Below are 25,968 nucleotides of genomic sequence, written 5' to 3'. Positions count from 1 at the left end.
AGTATAATACGCAGGTGTACATTCTGTTACTATAGTAACTATACACCAACAAATTCCCGGACTTCAAGGTTGCTCTAAGCATGCGATCGAATTTGTATATGTATAGAATGTTGTTCGATGTTACGTGCATGGTAATTTTATGTGAAGCCGCAAACGTTTTTACACGTACATTCAGACAGGGGTTAAGGTGACAGATACGTATAAAATGAGATTTAAAATATCTGCACAAAATCGTAATGGTCATAAGCGTTTGGTAACTTGTGTAGCATGGAGCTCGACGGAAGAGATTTATTCATGCGGGTATGATTTTGTATTTACGAGAAAAAATATAAATAATCTAAGTGATTACCTTTTCAGAGAGGATCATTTATTAATAGCGTGGCATTTGGAAGGTGGAACCGCACATTCTAGCATTGTTACGGAATTTCCTAATGATTTTTATCCGACCGACATGCAATGGCATCCGCGACCAAATTATGCAGCGCTAATTACTAAAAAACAGTCGTTAGATGTTCTGTTAATTACTACAGCCGACGGTATTTGTTTTTATACTTAAAGATGTAATACTAAAATGTACTATTTTGGTTGTAACTTCATTTTTCAATATTACTAGTTTTGGCTTTGATATCTTTGTTATAGGAAAATATCATTTAGTTAATAAAAATGGACGTATAGAAAAGAGCATAGATGCTCATAAAGGAGCAACGACAGTAGGCAGATGGAGTAGTGATGGCTCTGCACTTTTGACTGGTAATTAAAACATCTTAGATGAGGTAGTTATTGGAGTAATTATTATTTGGTAAATTTCTAATTTATCATAATCCTAGCTGGTGAAGATGGTTTGATAAAAGTATGGTCACGTAGTGGCATGCTTCGCTCTGTTGTTGTTAAAGGCATGTTCCCCATACTATCTGCTGCCTGGAGTTCAGATTGTACGACAGTATTATATTCTCAGGGAGCTCACTTAACTTTTCAGTCGCTTAATTCTAATTCCAAACCTCGCAAGGTTAAATAATATTTAACAAATGTATATGATATTTGTACAATTAAAGAAAGAAATAATATTTGAAAAAAAATCTTATTTCAGTTATTGGCTCATGATGGTCTGGTTTTGGTTTTATGTTGGAGTCACACTCATGGATTGATAATTTCTGGTGGTGAAGATTGTAGATATAAGGTGGAATATGAAAAATTTAAAGAAAAATCTAATTATACAAATGAAAGAATCAATGAGAAATTAAATTTTCATTTAAGGTATGGGATCCTAATGGTACTCAGCTATTTTCTAGTAGCATAGGAGATTATCCTATTACATCAGTAAGCTGGAGCTTTTCTGGGGATTACTTTGCTGTTGGATCATTTAACACAATCAAACTTTGTGATAAAACAGGAGTTAGTTCATATTACATATTTTATTATTTATTTATGTACTCTTTTTTACTGATATGCATATACTTTTAGTGGTCTCATTCATTAGAAAAAATAAATTCTGGAAGTATATACAGTATTGCTTGGTCAAGTGATAGCACACAAGTAGCTATGGCTTGTAGTAATGGAACTGTATCAACAGGACATATAATAGACAGGTACAAAAATCATTAAAATAAAATATTATGTAAATATATACATACTTGCGTATTTCATATGAACGGAAAACAGAAGATTGGAATGGAATAATTACGAAGCCACATTGGTCAAAAGAAAAGTAATTGAAGTCAGAAATGTGGGTAATGAAATACGAGAAACATTAGAGATATCGGATCGCGTGGTGCAGCTGGAATTTGGTTTTGATTATTTAGTTGTAATTACACCAGCACAGTGTCATGTTTATTCGGTAGCAAATTGGAATACTCCTGCTATATTCGATTTAAAAAATACTAGTGTATCAGCGGTACTTCTTGCAGAAAAGTAGATATTAATTATTTTATACATTAAAAAAATATTAAGAGGTTAAAAGAAAACGAAATAATTTATAAACGCATTATTTTAAAGGCATTTTTTATTAGTTGAATGGAATAGCGTATCATTGTACAGTTATCAAGGTCGTTTATTAGGAACTCCAAAATGGAAAGGAATAACACAGGAACGACTTTACCCACCTTGCGTATCGCTATGTTCTGATACTTTAGTTATACGATCGCAAAGTAACGAAAAACGTATGATAAAATAAGTTTTTAAATAAAAAAGAGGAAGTAAAAATATATAAAGATTATTACAAAATTTTTTAGTTCTTCATGTATTAGAAGTGGCTTATAATAAACCTATAACAGAAAACCAGACTTACACACATCTTCAAAGTATTACAAGGGTTGCGTTGAATCATGTTGGCGGAATAACTGATCGACAAGTAGCATTAATCGACATAAACAAAGATCTGTTTCTAGTTTCTATACGAATCCCTGGTTTTGGTAGAGTATGTAAAATAGGTACGCAGTGTTAAAAAAAGATTTATTTATACAATTTGCTAGGGATACCTTTATACTTGTTCGTTTTATTTGTTTAGCTGCTATGGCACAAGATATTGCATGGGCGACTGATGCAAATGTTTTAGCAGCGATGTTGGATGCAACATTATCTGTATGGTTGTGTCCTAATTGTGTGCATTATAGCGATCGTAAGATTATACGAAAAACAAGGATCGATAAAGAAAGCAGGTTTTTAACTCTATTGTATAAAATGCGATTCGTTATTTCTCAATAACAATACATGTTTTATTAATGCTTTTAGTGAGTTTGGTAAACAACCAAGTATAGCTAATGTCTATAATGGAATGGTAATGATACGACGTGGTGATGGAGCATTAGTGGCTTCTTCCTTTTATACATTTTTTATTAGTCTTCATCAACATATACTGAACAAAAGATGGAAAGAAGCACTGTCTCTTTGCCGAATTGCTCAGGTAATTAATATCTATCCTCTTCTTTCGAATAAATCGAAATTTCTTGACACAAAGATTATGAATAGAATGAAGTATTGTGGACTTGCATGGCTGTTATGGCAACTGACAATAAGGAATTAGATGCTGCGGAAGAAGCATATGCAGCAATTTCGCGATACGATAAAGTTAATTATATTCAGTATATAAAGGTAATAATAAAAACATGAGATTAAAATGTCTTCATTTTCTAAATAAGTCGATAATCTTAAATCTTTGAAATTAGAGTCTACCAAATAAAATAAAAAGATTAGCGGAAATGGCGCTTCTGTCGGGAGATCTGTTAACTGCAGAAGGCATACTTTTACAAAACGGATTAACTGAGGAAGCTGTACGAATTAACATTGAAATATATAATTGGAATAGGTACCATTTTTCAAATTTATAAAACAATTTTTCAAAAATATTGCTATTTTTAATGTATTAATTATTGATTTAGAGCATTAGAATTAGCGATTAGACACAGAAAGCAACTGGATGAGGTATTGAACGCAAGAAAAGAATATCTTCGAGTAATCAATAAGAAAGAAACGAACCAAAATTTTCTTGAATATATGGCAAACGTTGCAAAGACGCAAGTAAATTGAATAAATTTATCACATTGCACAATATCGAATATTTTGCACATAGTTTTTATATTTTTACCAAGCAGTGAGACAAAAAATTTTCACCAGGAAGCTACTGAAAAGGTTCCATTTAAGCGAGACGAAATTGAATTACCGGAAGCAGAAATACAAAAAAACGAAACAATGAAGCAAGAAATGGATACTTGAAAGCGTAACAGTATCTTTCTTTATACAAATTACTTATTAAAATATATAAAAATAAAGTACAAAGCACCTGTGTTTCCAAATATTTCAGTTAAACAAAATTTTTAATCATTGATGAGATAAATGTCACGATGATTTGTTTAACTTTTGGAATCTAGTATACAAATATTTTACATAAATGAGAATTTACATTTAAATACTATACAGTATAAGTCACTTTTTTATGTAATTATATTACATAATTATATGTATTATAAAACTACAAATTTTAAAAATATAGAGATCATAAAAATGAGCAAGACGGTGAATAAAAATAAAAATATAAGTTTCCGTGAATACCACGTTGTTTCTTTTGTAACAGGTCTGTATCGTGTTGCTAAAGCGGACTGAAATTAAAAATATATGTTTTTTTCAATTTAAAGAACATTCGGGTATTATATCTTCCTTATATAATGCACTTCATCTTACCCATCCACCGTTAGCTTGTATCCATGCTGCAAGGTCTTCTTCTAATACATCCGTCATACCTCAAATCAAAAATGTTTTTAAGCGTAAGGAGATCAAGATTAAAGGAATAGCATTTCAACTTTAAAATAACTACCTCTCTGTATAGCAGGTAAATACTCAGGTTTACCCTGACGTACGCAATCTACGGCAATACCACCAGCAACCGCGTAAAGGGCTATCACTTTGCTCCAAGTCATTTCTCCATTCCTGATCATTTCCCTGGAGATATCGGCAATGGCCTCGCTGGCAGACTGTTCTGATGAGAAACTACCACAACCGATTTGTCGTGCAACACGATTGAACAAATTTGGATGCATCTTTTCCAGTTCAGCTCCAACTGATACTAATTCTGGATAAACTTCGCCAACGACTGCACCTCCAGGAAGCAACATGGCGCTTCTCATTCTTTTCAGACCCAGCTTTCGGTGAAAAATTCCAGATCGTTTTAAACGATTTCGGATGTATTGAGCACATAACGACGATCCCTACACATATACATTAATTAATTAAATTGTCATTGTGCTACTAATTAATCTGTTAACTGCGGAAGAAGATTTAATTTATCACTTGGATTCCTAATCCATATTAATAATATATTACTAATTATATATTATATATTATTAATTAATTATATATTATATAACTTTATATATATTGTTATATATTATATAACTAATTTTATATTATATATTATACTATATTACTAATTTAACTTACATTAAGAGATTAATGTTATTAATGAGATAGTGATACGTAAGTAAATACCTGTGATACTGTGAGCTCGATCGAAGCTGAAACCGTTCTCCATCGAATCGTATGAGAAATCTTTCTGGAAACAACGTCGCTGACATTACTGAATCTTCTTCGTGCTGAATCGACGACGTGAAAAGGCGAAGCTTCTTGATTGTTAGGAAGCGGAAAAGCGCCTAAATTCGAGTGGAGAGATAAAGCGAGACTGTGCCTACGATACGGTTGCCCTGTGTTCCCACTATTATCCTCCAAGCCACGTAAAGATCCGACGAGCCCAGACATTGAAGAATCCTCCGTGGAGAGTTCCTGCCATTCAGGCTTTTCAGGCTTAAAGAATTTTAATGATCGTTAAAAAAACTTGACATCTTATCTCGTAGGATAGGTTGTTCTCTTTTTTCCTTTTATGGAAGAAAGAATTAAACATTCAGCCTCTTGGTAATTTCTAATTTATACTATTTTCCAATTGTAAACCACATCTATTTGGACCAAATTTCTATATGATTTCATATTTAATAATTACATATTGATTTTCTTAGGGGTATAGAGAAAAGTAAAAATTCTAATAAGATACGTAATAAGACTTCTGAATGGTAATGTGCAACAGCTACTTGCTCTGACGATAATTTAATTTTACAGAAACCTCTTCCTGGTCGTCACAAAGACACGGCAAAGTCCATCGATGAATATCTTCAGTTTCTGTATGATGATCTTGAGACACCGAGATGCATTTTTTGTCTTTACCACTACAAAATGCCATAGTACATTTACGCCAGGTATCGTAACACAATTATTATTCCACCGGCGAGTACAGTTGTTGTTATCTGGCAGCCTTATTTAGCGCAGCTATTTGACATGCTGCGCAGCGCTTTGTGTGCCGCGCCGCTAAGATACACTTTCATTGTGTGCATATTATATACTCATTTTTATTCGATCATTTGCCTCCTTAACTAGCGCGGAATTAGGCACGATGTGTGTCATTTCTAAATTAGCGCGATATCCGCTCGTCTAACTGCAAAATCATGGTCGTCCAATCGTTGGTCAGCCTAATTAAAATAGCGAGCTAATTAAGGTATTCGTTTGGCCTCATGTTTAAGGTCATCTTTCAATTATAACACAATCGAGTATTGTACGCGATGATAACATTATGTGGATATTAATACCAGTTCTGAGAAGTTATTCTTTAGTAGATTTAGTAGTGGATTTTAGTAGATTTTTAGTAGATTTTAGATATTTGAACAAATCAACCGTTCGATTAATAGACTTGATAATTAAAGATTGACAGATTTTTGCAACGGTCTTAGTGACTTTATAATTATAAGTTAACCGATAAAAGAATCATTTTATTTGTATAGTAATAGGTCATAGGTAATATGTGAAAAACTAATTGCGTATTGTCTGTGCTGGTCTCGTCTGGGTGCTCGTTAATTATCAATTATCAACTATGTCCAGCCGGCCGATTATCTTTTGAGAGCCTACGTAACATTATGTTTAGCAATTTCGTTGCACTTGTTTGCGCAACTTGTAATTTAACGTAACTTTGAAACTTTATGAAACTTATGAACTAATATTACTATTTCTTCAAATTCCATATTACTGTAACTCGTATTATATTTAGACACCGCATGAAATTAAGTATTATTTAGTTTCCTTTTTCTTATTTAGGGAAAGTATACATTGAATAAATAGCAACAACAATATTTGTTTTAATATATTAGAAAACAGTCAACTATGTATTAGAAACAAATGTTTCCGAAAATTAATTCAAGTCACTGTGTATATTTTAATAATGTCTATTGGAATATATCACTTCGGTTCATATAGACCCTACAAGAACTGCAGGATTATGCATGTATCGAAGCGGAGAGTTGAAAGAATTTCCTTTTTAATTTATTTGATTTTCGCATCAGCAATGAATGAACTGAATGAATTTACCATTGGCAGGACCTCCTCCTTCTCCTGGACCCGCAATTGAAAGTCTGGTCTCATTGTAATTAACGCTCGACTGCCTCATTACTCACTGTCATCTAACACGTTCCACATACACATTATATGCGTAATATGTTTTTGAATTATCGCTTATCAACGGTGTAGCTGACCGGTTGATTATCGTTGGAGGAGAATGCGCGACGGCTTGTTAAATCGTTTGTTTTATCAATTTTCAAGGCTTATTTCCGTGTCGCGATGGTATCCGCTAATTAAGCCAGTTTTGTATTTTTATATGACGGATCCCTTAGCTTTTTTTGAAAACCATCGAACTCGTAAGTTATTGTTTGGAATGGTCAAGGTGAATGAATAAAGTAAAATAAACAATGGCGAACATGTGTCTAATGACTAGACTGCGGATATTTATTAATTTGTAATTAAGTAAATTGATTGTAAAAACTGTACATTCTAGTCACCCAATTGAGATTAAATCCTTTTAATTAGCCGATCATTCTCGTTAGAGATGGTGAAATAGGGTGTTTAATTAGGCGAAAGCTAAATTGAATTAACTGGTTAATTGAAGCATCGAGTTGCTTAAGATAGCAATTAGTTAGGTCATAGAAACACACTTGAAGGATAGCAGAACAGAAAAAAGATTAATTTAACATCGTTTTTACAGTTTCTTTAATTATTTCATATGACATAGTCATAATTAATTGCTAATTATTTATCGCGAGAATCGTTAATTATGATAAGAACTGAATTTATGTCAAAAGATGGAAAAATTGAAAAAAAAGAATAGATTCTGAAGTAAATTTTTTAGCAAAGTATACGAAAATAGCTAAAATATATTTTGATGCAATTCTAATTACATGAAAGACTAGTGGAAAAGAAGTTTTATCGATATTTCCAGTTTTAAGCGAGAAAGTCATCAGAAATTATCTCTATAAAAAATTGAGCGTATGAGTAACAAAAGTACACAGCCAGATGTTAATTATATAACGTAAAAAACGTTTATCGTGTTTGAAAAGTTTTACGTGGAAACGACACGTATGGATGACATGAACGTGACCGAAATTGTGAAACATTTGCAAGAAATTTTTGCGTCACCTGCGATTAGATTTTAGGCTAATTTTCTTGCTACTCATAAAAGTATATACGTAAATATTTATATTTTCTATCACGTATATTATCATTGCAATTTGAACGTCGATGATAAGATAATATACAGGGTAATGGAACAACAAGTGAATTACTTACAGTAACCTTGTACAAAAAAATATTCAAATTCAAAAATTTAACTTTGGCAAAATTCGACTCGAAAATAAAAAAGTTCATTAACGTTTGCCAATTGGAATAAATTTTCGAGTCAGCTGATGTTTAAGATGATTAAATCATTAACATTATTGATAAAATTATTACGAAGTAATTGTAAATATTCCAAAGATTTGCAAACGATTAACTTCGTTAACATAGTGAAAGAAATTTATATCATGTGATTCACGCGAATTAATTATCTTAAGCATTGCCTAATTGAAAAGTTTACTCTATTCGACGTTAATAAACATTTTACACGGTAAGCTTATTGAAATTCAATTAGAAACAAATTGAGTGTAATTGGTGAATGGACAACTGCGGCAGACAATCAAACCACAGCAAGTCAATAAATTTTTCAGTGCAGTTAAAGGCAACGTAAATGTAAGAACGACGATGAAGAGTATAAATCACGAATCGGGAGAAGGCGAGTTCCTTGTGATTCTTTATGCCGAGAAAGTACGATTCTGAGTGGCGATATATGCTGAACGATTCGAATTCTTTGAACCTTTTTGTCGTGAACATATCTTGTATTTTGAGCACGTAGACCACCGGTGTCATTCGCAAAATACGAATGGCAACCATTGCTAAAAAGAAAGGCTGCAAACGTACTTACTGATAACACTGGATTTCGACAAAAAAAAAAAAAAAAAAATAAAGAGAAGGCAGTACAAATTTTCAAAGAAGACACAATATTTTAAACTTTGGAAAAAGAAAGGATATAAGAGATTTAGGTATGACTGAATTTTTTCAAGAAATAGATACATTTTTAATACATTTTAAAATAGATACAGTTATAAAGATTTATAATAAGTGATTAGAATTTCCCCTAAAAACAGATTGATAATAAATCCTGGTATTTTATTAATTTAAAAAATTATGATTTTTCCTGGCTCTGTAAATTTCTTCTATCTTAGTTACGTGATGCATCGTGCACATGTGTACAAGTCATTCCTATTAGATCAAGTAAATCATTAAAAATAGCGCCGTCCGTATATATTAGCATCATATTATCGCTAAACGAGAGTAATTTCTTGAAAGAGAAAGAAGGCAGCTAATTTCTTCAAACATTAAAATTAACTGAATACTCGAAGCTATTACACATATACACTACGATACAAAAGATAAAATATCACAATTCAAAGATATACATATTATCAGTATTACAGATCAATATATTGAGCAATATTACATGAATATGGTTAGAATTGTTTTTAAATCAACTGTAGCGTTACATAAACATAACTAACATATTGAAACGTATCTTTTCACTTGTTTTAATAGATGTCTTCCATCCTTAAGTTATTAACAATACACCGTATTTAGAAAATAGATTGTTTCCTGCATAAATTTACATAATTTATCATGTCGTCGATTAAGTTTACCGGTAAATTTCATGGGTGACGTAAGAGTAGAGAAAAGAAAAAAAAGAGGAAGTGTGGAATTGAAAGGGCGACGTGTAACTAACAGTACGAAAATATAGGTCGAGACGACATCGAATAAAAGATGCGGGCTACATGTTCTTCAGGTAACGGCTGTACCCCCCTCCTTTTATAAATTTCCCAAAAACTGAAGCCAGTTTTGTAATACAAAAAATAATCTCTTTATTGTCGCTTGCAATAACTAACAAACGATGCTTTTCAATTTTTTTGTAAATATAAAATAAAGTATTTGATATACTTGACATTTGGTGTAACTTTTGAAAAATTAAAAGCATTACACTTTAGTTAAAAACTCACTTTTCGTAATTCTTACGAAATATATTTCGAAGAAACGATTTCTTCATGAGAGAGATATATCGTTACATTGTCGTTATTGGCTAACATACAATTTTATTTATTTATTTTTATTGACAATTAATTATTTGCAAGTGTTTCAACAAGAAGCTATATATATCGTTACCTTGAATGTTAACGAAGTACAGAGATTTATCGCTATTTTTCTTGACGGTTGTTCGTACGATTACAGTTCACGTGTGAAATCGGTTCCAAACACTTTCGTAGTTTGTACATTTAATCACTACTTTATCGAACACACTATATTAAAAGCTTACGCTGTCTATGACAGACAATTCATATTTTTCCCTTTTTTAGAATTCGTGAATCTATCTACGTCAATTAGATTGTTGTACAATTTAAAAAGAAGCTATAGATGATCGAAGGATACGGGGAACGCGCGACGCACCGTCGAAATTGTAGAGAACACAGCGCGAACAATACTGGTGACTTTTCAACTACACATGATGTAGCTTGAAGATGTTGCGTGAACGCCGTACAAGTGTTATCCCTACTTACATCGCTGTACAACGGTTGAGTCACTGTACGAAAAACATTTCTGAGAAAATTTGAGATTAATTTGCAATTAATGGATACACGTTGATCAAATGATCTTGAAATATTTAATAATTTTTTCAAGTTGCTTTTTTTAATTAAGATAGTAATAACACTGTAATGAATGAAAATTTAGAGTCACATTTTCTGATCGTGATAGTGCTTGAAAAATATAAGGATGTACTATTAATATTAACCTTACTAGGCCCGGTCAAATGACCGGTTTCAAAATTTAATTTAAAATTGTATATTCATTGTTATTTCTTTTGTTCATCTAACTTTATGTAAATTCTTACATTACCTGATTAATCAGTTTCTCAATTTTTGTTAGTATAATAATTTACATGAAATTGGATGAACAAAAGATATAACAACGAATGTACACTTTTAAATTAAATTTTAAAATCGGTCATTTGACCGGATATGGTAAGGTTAATGTTAAATTATGAATATGATAAAAATTTTTATATTAAAATAGTTTAATGACTAATTTTAAAAATTAATAATTTTCTATATCTTCTCATCAAAGAATTTTTAATATAAAGATTTAAATATGTTGAAAATTTAGTAAAATATTTCTAAAGAATATTTAAATAGATGCTTTGGAAAGTGTTAACAATGGAAACCATTAAACTTTCATTGCATACGTTAATTTTGAACGATTACTTATAAAAATATTAGTTTGTAATAACCATTTTCAATTTTAAAATAGCGCACTGTTTATATGACATTACTTTTAAAAGAATTATTTCAGCTACTATAAATTTTCCAAAGTGCAATTGATTTTATGTTTTATTTTTGATTGTCAAAGTTCCGAAAATTTTGTTAAATTATCACGTATTATTAAAATTCATAGTCCAAAATTATACTAATTTTTTCTGTACGAACGTAAGCAATTATATTTACTTCTCATTTATGAAAATTTCTAGGATTATGGGATGCTTTTAAATAGATTTGTCTTTATACTTTAGTTTCACATGTTGGCTTTTTTAGGATCACATGCAGTATATTTATATAATAAAGAATGTCACATGTGTGTGTGTAAGATATCCTTCTCAAAATGGAAGGAACAGTAAGTGGGACGATAAATTCGTGTATAACAATATTCTATTCACAACGATGATATGATAAAGTAGCATCAAGAGGCAACAATCTTCTTTTTCGGAAACGGTATAACTTACATTATATATATATATTTATAATATAACAACACTGCGGAAAGCTTGAAAACACTCCATTCAATTACGTTTATTTTTCTTTTCTCATCGTTTATAGGCATATTTATATTTATATATGAATATATGTATATATGTATGTATGTACGTATATATGTAATATATTTATATGTATATATATATATGTATATATATATATATTACTCACTAACGTAAATTAATGTTATGCTGTGCTATGTTAGAAAATTTGAATAATAATACTTTCCATTGTCTGCACATTATTATTACCTTTCTCTCGACCACGAATACACAATAAATAAATATTCACTCATTCAGTTATCACGCGACTATAATTTCATAAAAAAAAAAAGATAATCGTACTAGCAGCATTTGCAACCCTTAACGCTCCTGGTAACAACCTTGGAATAGTTAAGAAAAAGACTCTGTAACGTGGAAACCCAAACTTTGATTTAAACAATTAACATATGGATTGTATATGAATTGTATAAATATAAACTAATAATGCAATAATTTAACTATATGGAACTCTATACACGCAGATTCTCCTTTCTTCAACTATTCTCACGTGTTGTACAAAAATGCACTTTTACTCGCATTGTGTTTGTAAGACACATAAATTCTGTCGATTGCTTTATTTCTTTCTTCCAATCGTGAACCCCCACCTAACCTCAAATTCACGTTTCACATTTCTGAGAAATGTAACTATATATCTTTAAAATTACAATAAATCGTCCTAAATACACTCGAGTATCTTTCAATATGATACCTCTTACGCTTAAACTGAGTAACCCAACTCCGTTCTGATAGCGTAATAAAATTTCTGGTAATGTAAAACACATACATTTTTTACGCTATCCTATCGTAGTGTATCTTTTCGTTGAGATCAGCAGTGTACTCTTTTACTTTCGCTAACTTCGTGTGAACCATGGGAGTACCATCGTAGATTTACAAAACATTGATAAGTGAACGTGATTCGTTATTATTTTGTTTCACTATGAACTATCTCGTTGGTGTTAGACAAATTTCAGAAAACGATTCAGCAGTTAAATTCGATATTATAACACTGGTTATATTTAAAATTGAATTCAATATCGCCGTGTATAATATGTTGATTGTTCTTTGTTGTGTTGCTCGGTCATTCTTGCATTTGCGTCTCGCACGATTGTATAAAGAGTCGATGTAAGAAAACTAATTAACGTGATTGATTATATTAATGTAAAACTGAAAGAGGTGACTCAGCCGATGTACGGAACGTTTCTTCTTAGGCTCCTTTTTTCTAGTGCTTTTGAGTGTTCCTCCTTAACGCGTAGCCATATCAAGAATAACGCACACATTTTCCACATGTTATTTGTTGCGTTATTTTACAGTTGATAGTATGACGGGGGGTGAAAGATACATAATCCTCCTACACAAACATTATAATTATGTATTGTCACTCGGACAAAAGTGGTACCAGCCACTTTTACATCACAACCAAGGAATCTAAAATCGACACCTTCAGTTTTTCCATGCACGCTCAATTTCACTCTTCATCTTTCCCTTTCATTCAAAAAAAAAAAAAAAAGAAAAAAAAAGGAAAAAAAGAAGTAACAACAAGAAACTAAACAAAGAAGCAGGTACTCTAAGAATTAATCATGTATCGTACGACATCGATACAGATTTGATCACAAAAAGAGACAAAGAATAACGATAGTAACGCTAGCACGTTTCATCAGAATGCCCGAAGAGTGTATCGACATATTATATCGAAAAAAAAATCATCGTACTGTTCCTCTGTACATATAAGTTTCAATATCTGGTACTAGTTGTTATCTTACTATCGACATGATTCTATATAAAATATACAAATCCTTAATATACTACATGAAAGCTATGGCTTTTCGTATTTCACTTTAAAAAACAGGTCAATCTTCACGCGATTTTCTTTTCTTCAAACGTAATCATCTCTAAAAAATAAAAGGCATTATCGTTGTTCAAAGTACCATTCGCCCCCTGCCATTAATATATTTCTTCATTTTCTTTCTTACAACGCTGGCTCGATATTCGTCAATGTACATACAATAAATTTAGTTGATTCATTTGACAATAATGAAAATGCGTATATAATACAAACGACTAGGCACTCCATCCTTCATCGTCACGCGTTCATGTCAGTGTGGAATGAATCGACTAAAGTTAATGTATATATGAATGTGTATGAATTGTGTTGCGTGTGTGTCTACTTGCGCAAGGGGCACTATTTATAATATTTACAAGAAATTAATATGAGATTAACATACATATTATATGTATGTAGTGTATATATACACATATACGATTAACGCGTGACAGACACAATATGTAACATATAAACAGTACTCTTTCCTTCGTTTGTCTCGCTCCTACGTTCAACAATTCATTAAAGCTAGTTGTAACAATACTAAAGTAAATAAACATTGCAAGGCATTAACACATACGTATACGAGCATTGTTGTTAAACTGCAAAATTAACAATAGATTCCGTTAAATTAATTTGCAGCATATGTACGTATATATATATATTGACAGCATCTGGTCCAATGAATATTAAGTATTCATGTAAATAATCAATCATTTCTTACATATGTACATGTTAGATATCAAGATTTGTAACATAACTAAAGATGACTTAACGTTGATTATTGTCGATGTTCACCATGTCGCAGACTATGATCTATACGTTAGCAACCATTTCATATCATTCTGTGTCCTGCTAGAGAATTCGCAACACAATAATCGTAGAAATCGTCTTATTGTTTCTGCAAACGTCGAGACAAATAATCGAACAAACAAGCGTAATAAAACGAAGGAGATAAATCTATGTAATCTCAATCGGTACAGAACCTCTTAGAGCGCCTCAACAATGAAACATGCACATATAATAATACTAGTATTCCGCAAACGACTGAAGATGCATCACAAATACCGCGACTAGAAAAGCGCGATAATTTTGCACATATACGATACGAAGATACTTGTATATAATGTATACGACACTATATGTATAGAAGAGAGTCGCTAAATGGCAGTAGGGAATTAAATAAGCTGATACGTTGTAGTGCCAAATTCTGTCTTCTTTTCAAGCACCAGCAAATCCATATACTTCTAGTACCCTAATCTCAAAATCGCCACTGGCACAAAGGGGTGGATTATTGAATGTAGAGCACCGATCTGTTTTACCGAATCTTATATTTTCATCCATCCATATCGCTTGACCGTCTCTGAAAATAATAAATCAATCATTTTTAATACAATTTAACCGTTTGAGTTCCAACCAGCGCGATCGCACTGTTTAGATTTTGTGTCGAAAAGTCCCAATACATTTGAACGCTACGGACGACTGACGGTATTTTGTATTTCATTGTTATCTTCTCAATAATATTTATTGAACAAAACTTGAGATATTTATACACTAATAGTACGCATATATGATAATATAGATGTATTTCATAAAATAACAAATATGACGAGCGCTATTGCGTCCTTTGTTTCTCTTCGCAATCGATTAAGACAAGCGCTATCGCGCTGTTCGGGATTTTTCGATCCTGTTTTTTCAAAGACCCCTGGGACTCAAACGGTTAACACTTTGACTGCCACGCCGAAATCACGTTTCGCTCAGGACGCCACGAGAGTATTTTTATTATTCAAAGCATATAATGGCAAAATAATAATAAATTGATAATGTAAAACAACATTCTTCCCCAATGGACCGTTCATCTTATTGGTGGTCATGGATGATCACCGTGACGCCTTGGTAACATATTATAAAAAGGCTTCATTTATTTCAACAAACTATTCGCATTCGTTATTCCATCGTAAGCAAAGCGTCCAGAATGTTGAAACGTGTAGAAGGTATTAATAAACAGTATTTGTTCATTCTATAATAGTAAGGTATCTGTACACTTCTAATTTCAATTATATATATGATTATAAAGCAGCATTTACGATTATTTTCTAAGCTGTGTTTATAATAATATTCGTAGATCACGCCTCGAAGATATGAATGCAAACACAGTGTACCATTAGATGCAAGATTTGTTCTCATTTTCTTTTTTATTGATGTTCTAATAAAATTGTTTAATTGTTCAATGGGGCACTTTTTGTTTCAAAGTATCTTCTATTTATCGATTATATTCAAAATGCCCTACCTGTCAATTTTCATACAATTTTTACTGTGGTAGCAGTCAAAGTATTAATGAGTATATAAATAGTACACACATTTTTCATAAATATTATATTTAAAAAAAATCTTACCCTCCTCCAATTGTTATCATTTTGGAATCTGCCGCCATAAACAGTTCAGCTGAATGATGGACTTTAGAATCATTGTGCGAAGAATCCATACCCACCCAAGGGTATTTTGCTCGTTCAGGATACAAACTGAATAAGAAAGTTTCACCTGTCCCAAAATAAGCTTGTCTTTGTCCTTTATCATTTTTCAAGTTACGTTCACACCATCTTGTGGAGCAATAGGCACCAAATACCTTATAACAAAAAGTACAAATGAATGTTTATTAAGTAGAGATAAAAAACCAATATTCTATAAAGAATACACTTACTTCATTGTTACATGTTTTTATCATTAAGAGGGTTGGTTCATGTTGCTCTACCCTTACATAAAATGTTGTCAAAGAACAACCATGCTCTTCTGTTGTATACAATAGGATTGGTTGATACATGGTGATCCGCATAGGCAGCCAGGACCATAACGTGAATAACTGTCACAAAATAAATGTACAAAAAGTTAATAGAACTATTTTATATAATTATGGCCAGTATTTATAATTGCGCAAACATTAGTTCTCAATAATCTTCTAGTTGTTCAAGAATACAGCAAACTAAGTCATAGCAGAGGTAAATCATGCCTTTGACTGAAAAAAAATAATCAAGCCAAACAATATAAAAAGGAAGTATATTTATTCTTCTGGTCTTTTACTCGGTTTTTTTTTCTTTTTGAATAATTTTATTAAATCATGTGGATATGAAATTTGGTTTTTAAAACCTATTTGTTTGATGGTAATTTATATTTATATACAAAAATAAAGTTTTATATACATATATGTATATTGAACTCCTAAGTATAATTACTTATATAATTAATCACTTATATTAATTTTAATTTACTTTTAAATATTTTTTGTGCTAAAGGAGATTGTCAATATTTTTATATTCTTATATACCCTTAATATTAAGATAATTATCACATTCAGCTCTTTTGTTGTTTATCAATAACGATTTCGTAATTTAAAAATTTTTTCTCTAAAAATCTGTAACACCAATACAAGAAAAAACTATCAAGAAATACAATTTAAAAAATATTAGGAAATTAGGCTTGTGCTTACACAAGATGCAAAACTATCATGCAAAAAGCAAGAACATCATTCAAATATAAAAGTGAATTGCTACAATATTATAAATTATGATAATAAGTAGATTAAGGTTGTGATGTGGTAACTTGATGAGGCAATGCACGTGATATGATAAGGGCTTAATAAAATGTAAAAATAAAAATGTGCATGTAACTACATATACATTGAATAGTGTTCAAACGGTTTAAAATTGTAACTACAAGTTTACTTTATTATATTGATGTTGCACACTAATTACATCAAAAAATATTCAAAAGGAGTGTAAGAAGAATGTAACAATAAAAATTAGTAGAGGTTGAGGGAAAGGAATTCCAGGATCACTACAAATGCATGATAATAAGACAGGGACAACATGCCGAATTAATAGCAGAGAATAGTAAAACTGAGCACGTAATTTATTCAGAAGGAATACGAGTCAGTGCATCGTTCTCTTCAATATATAAATCAGGCCATACATCATTCAGTTCAATGTGTATACTCTGTAAGAAAATTAAACCTCAGGCAAGTAAGGAATACAACAGAGAATTGACAATGAAATTGCGACTACAAAAGCCGACTTAATCGATAATTACTAATTGTACTTATACCTTGAACGTGAATGACGATCATATATCATTTACATCGATCTAGCCCTTTTTAAAATTCTGCTAGAAGATCTGCTAAACGACTGCCATTGTTCAATCGACATGAAATGTATCTTACAGATGTAAGCTAATATCACTCTGATAATAGCCAAAGATAGAAATACCATGTTGACTAAATATCCTATTTAATATGTACTTCAAGGCGGTTGTATATACACCAATAACGACAATATTGACATGCCACAGAGAGGCGACCAGCGACTACAGAAAACTCTGCTACTGCCGAACTTTTTATTCTTTGTGGATTAGTGTTGAACGGCCGTAAGTACTTACATCAGGCATGTCTAGAATCTGGGAGCATATGCTTTGTATGGGATAAACCCCCATTGACAGAGCACGCGGTCCAGGACTGTGTGCACCCTACACCCATGACCATTAAATCCATCATCATTCCAGTAACGCAGCATGACACAAGACAACACAGAACCGTCAGTTATATTGGCATACAGCTTTGGTTCAACTTTACGTGTCAGAAAATAGGAATAAATATTATAACACTGGTTAAAACCATCGGAGACACAGAGCATAACAGGAAACATCGGCCACATTTTTCAAGTCTTTCCTCTAATATCACACAAAAAGTGTGGAGTAGGTATACGAATGAAACGCCCAACTCACTGTTAACCAGTGTAACCGATGTAATGATCTCAAAAAAGAAAATTAAATGATGTAATCAATGTGCTACCAAAGCATTGAAATTAATTAGTATATAAAATTAAAATAAGTTTGTTCCGAACATTCGCCGTTTGGTTTGTTTTTTTATACAGCTGTTACGACCAAAATATGATATTGTACTGCGGATATACTGGAGTTTATGAAGCACGCTGCTGCATTCACTGATCGAAACTGATGTAGCGATTTGAAGCGCTTTCAACAGCTAAGTTTTTTTGCACTTTTGCCTTGAGAGATAAATTCGACCATCCTATCGATCAATGACAAGCAAACACATTTCGTGTAGCCCACCAGTAACAGTCACCATCTATATATTGAATTTTTCAACGTAAAACATATAAGTAGTAACAAATAAACATTTTCGATAGAATGTATGAATACAAACGTATATATTTCTTTTATTGTTACATTTGAGATATCATATCTGCGAAACACTGAAAGCCATTGAAACCTAATAAATAGAAGATATGACTTTATTGGAAGAAATTTTTGTTATTTTCTAATGTTCAAAAGGCAGTAACTGCAAGTGGATAGACGGTAACAGCAACAAAGCTGGCACGATAAGTGTAACAATGGGTGAGTATGAATGAATGTAACAGGTATAGTAGTTCAGGAACAGAGGGCAGAGCACATGAAACTAACAACACATTTCCCAAAAAGATAATTATACGATACCCTGTCTTTGTATGTGTCTTCACACTCTTTCTGAAAACAAAGTGAATCATTGAACAGCTTTTGCATAATTTGCATTCTGATACCCTAAGAAACTATTAACTTAACCCATCATCTTTGAAAAACGTCTACTTATATTATTCTACAGTAAGAAACATTAATCACGTAAACTATTGATACTAAACCTTTTAACCTGCAACATTTCTCACAAATAAGGAATCATTCGCAACATTTAACGATAAAAATAATGGGCTCACATATATGTACACTATCTTATGAATATAATCTCATACTTTGAAAATAAGTGGGAGAGTAATATCATTAACATGCCATATACTATCAAGTACTACAAAATTAACAGAGTATACCCCATAAGAATTGATCAGGAGGAGAAACAACCAGGTAGAATAAAATAAAATTTTAGCATGTACGTGAGTCCATACTTTGTTGGAAAAAATTTGTCAAGTAATCGGTGTTTTACACCGTCTTAGAAGGAAGAGGAATACAGATAACATACTTCTCGTATCGTGAGCGTGTGCGACATCATTTGAATGTTGACTTGAGACTGACTCGTCGGCAAATTGTCTGTGGATCGTGATCTAGCCAATGATTTGGATCCCGATATAACGCTTTTACTTTTTAGAGCCATTTCTGTGCGTAAAAATACCCTTGATATGTATGCTGAGCTGAGTCCACGTATCCCAAATGCTGTACGTAAAAATTTAGCTGGCGTTACCTGTAAGTTTATAAATTATTAATATTTAACACTATATTGGTATAGATATAGATATAAATTGCTGTAACATATTTATTCCATATGAGATTGAAATAAATAATAGTCCGTGTTTAAGCGAGCTTAGGAAAAATTTGCTTTACTTATTATTTTATATGTAAGAATATCAAGAGAAAGCTATAATTAGTATGCGTTTTGAATGACTTCGCGTAGTGTAGATGATGCATCGATAATGTGCTAAAGAATTTTTTACACTTTTACTTACCGGTGTTTGTCTGCAGAACTTCGAGAGAGCAGCGTCAATACCGTTCTTTGAAATTTCGTTCATCCATTCAGAGTTTTGCAGCGACGAATGCTTATAGAATAATAAAACTATAGCCATTGCTACACGATAGAAGACCTGAAACAAATAATGAGAAATTAATACTAATAATAATATAATATCACAAAGAATGATGCAGTTTTATAAATGTACAAAATATTACTTTCTGCACAACACACTAAGAAGAGCCAATATGCAAAAATACACATATCTAATCGACTTCTCACTGGCATACAGTCAACATTCGAATTCACCATTCATACTATTCCTGAAAAAGCATTCCATATTATACATATCTTTAACTCTATCCTTCTCTTGAATCGGAGCCAATAATATTTTTTAATGTACCATGAAAAGATGCGATAAAGGAGTATAAGTGTCTCAAGTTGATCTCATTCGAATCTTGTAAATACCGACCTTGATGCCTTCGTGAAGAAAACAGTCCATAACCCTGACTAAATGCTGGAAAGGAAGAAGCTGCAAAATCCACCACATCCAATCCATATAAATTCTTTCTGCTCTCGATCCAGAACAGTGCCTCGCCAAATGTACCGCTGCTGATTTCTTTAATAAAATATTACAGTCCTATATATTCTTAAAAATAAACCGCATATTCAATTTAAATGTATAAATGTAATTTTTACAAATCATCGAGACAAAGGAAGTTATTCGCAAAAGGTTTAGCAGCAACTTTAATTTTTCATACAAAATCATATACTTTAATAAATATACGCGAATAAAGTGATTTATATATAGTATATTCATAGATAAGTGATCGAAGTAAATCTCATTAATTTTATATGTGTTCCAAAATGCAAATAAACATGAAATATAAATATGGTTGTATTTAAAAGATTGATAGTATTATTAAATAAATATAATAATATAATATTAATAAATGTTATATCATACAACGTTTCATAATTAGCTTCGTAATATTTTGTAGTTCTGATTGTAGCTCTTTTACGCTCAGATTACTAATCATTAGAAAATTTATGATTCATTCGCCAAGCATTAAGAAATAATTACATCTATACATATACTTGTTCCGTTCTAGTCTGTTTAATGTAGAAATGATTTGTGTATGATGCATTTACGGACATCTACGACAACACCAATCAGTCAGAAAACCGTTTAAAAACGAAGCTGAAGACACGGCTGCTATTTCCTGGTAAACATTGTATCTATAAGTAAAATAAGAATCATTTCAAGCCAAACAAGCCAGAACGGTCGTTTCATGATTCATCTTAGACAATTTGTGCCTAAAGCTACATACCACGTGCTTTTTAGTGATTTGCTCGACGGTTTTCCAGGTAACCTCGTAGAGGAGTTTCGTTTGCGTAATGAACATCTTGTCTTTAGCGGCGACCAAGCTGGCCATACAATGATAACACTCCTCCTCTGTAACAGATGGATGGAAAACGGTAATCTCGTGAACATTTCCGATTTCATTCTAATAATAAACCTGGGATTCTATCCAACCGCGTGCCTAACATCTTAATTTATGCGAACGAGCAAGAAATTCGACTTACGGCACGCGATGTGAATTTCCATTGTATCGGTGGAACAAATGGGCAGAGAAAGAAGCTTTCTTGAAAGACCCGTCCTTCTTTCATCCTACGTATTCCTAAGGGAGAGGCGGACGATTTATTTATTTATACACTCACCTGGCATAAAGTGAAGTAGAAGAGCCGTGATGGGATAAAGAGAAGGACTGTAGGTGATATCAGGACAAGCGTATCCCAGCACAGACACAATCCTGTCCGCAACGCTCCTGCCTTTTCTCGTCAGGTGGTACGACAGGCAATGAGTGCTGTCCACGAACGGTGGTAGCATGATTGATTTTTCCGGTAGCTCTATAAACAAGTAATTCCATACATCAGCCGTCGCTGCTAAAAACAAATAAGTTTAATCGGAACGACCGGAGCATCACATCTGGTCTAACGAGATTCGATGGAAGCTTATCAGCGGAGTATTATCGCGGATAATTAGACCGCGAATATTTATGCATTTATCACATTGTAAATAATCGCAATAAATCGTAGAAGAAATATTTTTGTAAAATACGTTTTTATGAAACCGGTAAGTTTTCATTCGATAATAAGGTCTCCTTATCTAAAGAAGAATTAAAAGTAATAAATTAATTTGCATTATATATCAATATAGCAATATAATAGCAATATAGAACATTTAAAAAAGTACAATGTTAATGTGTTGTAGCTAAGTAGAGTTACATTAATCTATTTTAAACATTTTGCACGCCGCATTTGGCTGCTTACAATAGTTGAATTCATTGTCTATTGATCATTTTTCTCACCAACTGAGTAAAGGTGCTACGCATCATCTTTTTCTAACAATAAATATACATCCATGTAACGTAGAACACTACAATTCGAATATACGAACTCTCGAACCCACGTATCAGACTTATAAAATCACGCGAATTTAAGATTAGCTTACGATGACTAAAGTAATATATGTATAAAAGAATGTTATTGAACATGCAGTAAAGTAAATACCACCATTAATTTACAATGAAATAAACAATTACGAAAATATATAAGCACTTTTTTAATCATTTGTTAGAATAATTTATCGTTATATTTTGTAAAAGCCTAAACATTATAACGTAGAATAATAGTATCACAGTCAATCACGATCTTATAAATATTGGTGGTGGTTAAGAAACAAGCAGTAGCATAAAAGGTAGGTAGATGAAAATCGTTTTAGGACCGGTCTTTATGATTCAAGGTATTTGCATTCTAAAAAAAATTTGTAATAAATTTTACAAACTATATATATATATATATATTACAGACTTCCTTCGCACAGTTCTTTATAATCTTACGATTTTAGGTCGTACATTCTTATTATAAATTTAAAATATAAAAATACAATATAAATATATATATACATTATAAACAATAAATATAAATTATATATATATATATATGTGTATGTATGTATGTTGTCTTGTTCGACCTAAAATCGTAAGATTATAAAGAACTGTGCGAAGGAAGTCTGTAATATATATATATATAGTTTGTAAAATTTATTTACAAATCTTTATTTCATTATCAAATTTGTTAAATTAGATATCATTATCAAAGTTACTATCGGCAATGGCTTACAGGTAAACTGGTCGTTTCTTATCTAATTTTATTTACTAAAAAGTTGTAGAGACAAGCAATTTTGATATGCTCGTAAGATTATTATAACTACGTTGCTTTTTGTAGAAAAATTCTAAATCGACTTAACCCTCAAATGGTAGGGTTAAATACGTGTTACGTAACAGATAAGACCCGGTTAAAGAAACAGGTAGAACGTACGTTTTATCTAACGGAAACATGCAACCGTATTTGAGTTTATGTTAAGTTAATTTATTATTATTATTACTCCAAAATTGTAAATTGTAAACCTCAAAACAACTAGTTTAGTTATTTAATTATATATTAGTATATGTGTCGTTCCGGAATCCTAGTGCGTTAGTTAAGCAAAAAGGGAACAAGCGATAAATTATATGAAACTTATGTAACGAGATTTGGTGTATAAGAAGAAAGCTTTCTATGTGAAACGTAATAGCTTTTACAGTGACAGATTTTAGGCAAAAAAACATTCCGACTGTACGTGCAAGCTTTACGTATCGAGACGCTAATAATACATGTGTGTAGATAGATTTTCAGCTCGTTATTATTAGAATAGCAAATAACTTTGTACAGCTTCTGACTTTAATAATTCCTAAGAAAACGCGTTAAATTCTTATAAATTTCCAATAGTAACATATCAAGCAATATAGTTTCTTCTGCATCGTAAGTATTCATAATTGCAATACTTCATTTTTATTACAAAAGAAAATAATTTTAGCTTTTTCCGTTGAGTCATTTTTGCTAATGAATAATGAATACCCATTATCTGGTTTATTTGCTTCTCAATTAGGAGGCACTTCTTGTCAATCCTGACAACACATTCAAATTTTCAATGTTACCTGAAGGATTTGGAGTAGTTTTTCTCGACAAAGTTCCATCTTAGTTTCTTTTAAGGTATTCGTCAACAGTTAATAAAGATAAATGCGAAGCATTCTGACTTCCATTTTTTAATTCGCATTCATAAAACTATAAATTTGCATAAAAATCCACAAGTCTATTGGTATCTTTGAGATATGAAAATTACATGAAGCGTGTAATATTTAGTTATTCGAAACAAACCTGTAGTTCCAAATACTTGATTGACCATGTCCCAATAGAATCCGTCGAGCATATTCTTTCCATGTGCATGTTGGTTGCAAAGGGCTGGCCACAATTGCGCTCTGATCCCGTTGTTCAATGGCCACGCGTTTTCCCTTATGATCATCTTAGCCTCCCTCTTTCTGCCGGCCTGGAGAAGCGCATTGACCTCATTGAAGGTCTTCAGCGTTTGCTTCTTGCTGGTGGGCGACTCTGGCTGTATGACGATGTTCGCCGTGTCGACGTGCGGCGGGAATGCGTCGTCGACATCGACATCCGCCTCCTCCTCGAGTACCGGCAGCATATTCGGCAGATTGTCCGTCGAGGAGGGTGTCTGTGTCACTAACATCGCACTACGGCGTGAGATTCTTCTTCATGGTGCTGTTCTCCGTTACTCTTTATACTAATATTTACGTCATATCCTGGGATGTTTCAATTTTCATCTGAAATGAAAGAAAAAATACCATGTCTTATAGAGTACAATGTACAGATATATTACATGGAATGAAATATCTTTTATAATTCAATTTAGGATTGAGGAAAAAATAAGATGTGATTCCACGCTGCTAAGTCGAATTGCCCTTCGAAATTTTTATATTTCGATCTCGCTTTGCTTTCATTCGATCTTTTTAAGTGTTTCCTTAGTTTAAAAGTATGTAATCGTTAAACATCATTGGCTTGAGCACAACCTATATTTATCTTTATTAATTGGCGTAATGCTGAAAAGCAAGTGGGAAATATACATATAAATAAGAATTGTCTATAAATAACATTATTAAATATTAAATAGTCTTTTTAATACAATTACTTTGAACGTTCAAAGAGGCTTAGGATCAGTATGGAAATACACTTGTAGTGATTAATAATTTAAATATATAACGAATACGTAAATATTCATAATAAAAGTGACATGTACTACTATTTAATTTTATTTGTTGATTAAGTTTCCAATGAATATAATTCTATTTACTTCGAGAAGCAGCCAAATACGTTAGACGCAATATATAAAAATATAATGTTTTGCTATCTATTTTTAAATTTGTTCGTTATCGAAGATGGGAAAGTTTTAGTATGTCCAATGTCTATTTGGATAATCAGTTGTGTTGTAGAACTAATTCTTGTGTACGTTTCTTAGTAATTTATTTAATTACATACATACGCCTGAATAAAGTAAAACTTTGATTATTCATATTAATTGAAGTAAAAATTATTGCTAAAATTACTATAAAGTGATATTGTACAGCAAATTATTTACCTATTTTCAAAATTACAAATTATTTATTGCACAATTTCCCAGTTTAATCAATGTCTCAATCATAATTCCGCCATATTCAAATTAATTTGCTATTTCGCATTTCGTTCTTCGTGTTAGTGTTGCACACACTACTATACCGACGAATTCAGAACGATAAGCCAGCGATATACGAGCACGTAAGTTGACGTAAACATAGAATGTTTGTTTCCCTTTGCTAGATGGCACTGTACAGATTATCGAACATTCGATTGAACAGTGTTCGACTATCTCGTGAAGGTAGTAGTATCTTACCTCCTATAATTTTTCACAGTAGATACTTACAATATAAATATTCA

At 31.9% G+C, this 25,968-nt stretch overlaps 3 protein-coding genes across 11 annotated transcripts in view; 1 reads left to right on the top strand and 2 right to left on the bottom strand.

Moving 5' to 3' along the window:
- The first annotated feature begins 105 nt into the window (after positions 1-105).
- On the top strand, positions 106-3,907 carry Oseg5 (intraflagellar transport protein Oseg5). 4 transcript variants are annotated; one of them, XM_033346857.2, is made up of 16 exons: positions 106-300; positions 358-536; positions 640-750; positions 828-1,006; positions 1,088-1,177; positions 1,255-1,392; positions 1,462-1,586; positions 1,660-1,908; positions 1,993-2,156; positions 2,229-2,426; positions 2,504-2,654; positions 2,728-2,899; positions 2,965-3,087; positions 3,162-3,301; positions 3,375-3,513; positions 3,610-3,907. In XM_033346857.2, exons 1-16 carry the CDS (start codon positions 206-208, stop codon positions 3,706-3,708), a joined length of 2,352 nt encoding a protein of 783 aa, XP_033202748.2. In that variant the 5' UTR covers positions 106-205; the 3' UTR covers positions 3,709-3,907. The 4 variants fall into 4 exon arrangements, with proteins under 4 accessions (XP_033202748.2, XP_033202746.2, XP_033202750.2 ...); XM_033346855.2 differs by having other exon boundaries at positions 106-536; XM_033346859.2 differs by having other exon boundaries at positions 106-536; positions 3,588-3,907.
- Positions 3,791-10,773, bottom strand: LOC117164081 (bcl-2-related ovarian killer protein). 3 transcript variants are annotated; one of them, XM_033346874.2, is made up of 5 exons: positions 10,102-10,773; positions 4,978-5,289; positions 4,307-4,697; positions 4,174-4,232; positions 3,791-4,091 (listed from the first exon to the last, which is right to left on the bottom strand). In XM_033346874.2, exons 2-5 carry the CDS (start codon positions 5,242-5,244, stop codon positions 3,957-3,959), a joined length of 852 nt encoding a protein of 283 aa, XP_033202765.1. In that variant the 5' UTR covers positions 5,245-5,289; positions 10,102-10,773; the 3' UTR covers positions 3,791-3,956. The 3 variants fall into 3 exon arrangements, with proteins under 3 accessions (XP_033202765.1, XP_033202764.2, XP_033202763.1); XM_033346873.2 differs by lacking the exon at positions 10,102-10,773 and adding an exon at positions 6,895-7,575; XM_033346872.2 differs by lacking the exon at positions 10,102-10,773 and adding an exon at positions 5,603-6,883.
- Positions 10,774-11,482: 709 nt separating this feature from the next.
- The window catches only part of sky (GTPase-activating protein skywalker), a 45,001-nt gene continuing 30,515 nt past the window's right edge, over positions 11,483-25,968 (bottom strand). Inside the window, exons 2-12 of one of the 4 annotated variants that reach the window (XM_033346860.2) lie at positions 24,361-24,821; positions 21,823-22,011; positions 21,432-21,556; positions 20,573-20,719; positions 20,099-20,233; positions 19,618-19,836; positions 19,104-19,133; positions 18,030-18,116; positions 16,303-16,461; positions 15,998-16,227; positions 11,483-14,964 (exon numbers count right to left, since the gene is read on the bottom strand). In XM_033346860.2, coding sequence (XP_033202751.1) covers positions 14,823-14,964; positions 15,998-16,227; positions 16,303-16,461; positions 18,030-18,116; positions 19,104-19,133; positions 19,618-19,836; positions 20,099-20,233; positions 20,573-20,719; positions 21,432-21,556; positions 21,823-22,011; positions 24,361-24,727 — 1,830 coding nt within the window. In that variant the 5' untranslated portion in view covers positions 24,728-24,821 and the 3' untranslated portion in view covers positions 11,483-14,822. The remainder of the gene's footprint in view (positions 14,965-15,997; positions 16,228-16,302; positions 16,462-18,029; positions 18,117-19,103; positions 19,134-19,617; positions 19,837-20,098; positions 20,234-20,572; positions 20,720-21,431; positions 21,557-21,822; positions 22,012-24,360; positions 24,822-25,968) is intronic. The other 3 variants (XM_076617190.1, XM_033346864.2, XM_033346865.2) reach the window with 3 other exon arrangements.

Source organism: Bombus vancouverensis, chromosome 3, assembly GCF_051014615.1.
Source record: "Bombus vancouverensis nearcticus chromosome 3, iyBomVanc1_principal, whole genome shotgun sequence".
In the NCBI taxonomy this organism is placed as follows: domain Eukaryota; kingdom Metazoa; phylum Arthropoda; class Insecta; order Hymenoptera; family Apidae; genus Bombus; species Bombus vancouverensis.
The sequence above is the reverse complement of the archived record's forward strand: the minus strand, read 5'-3'. Positions and strand labels throughout refer to the sequence as shown.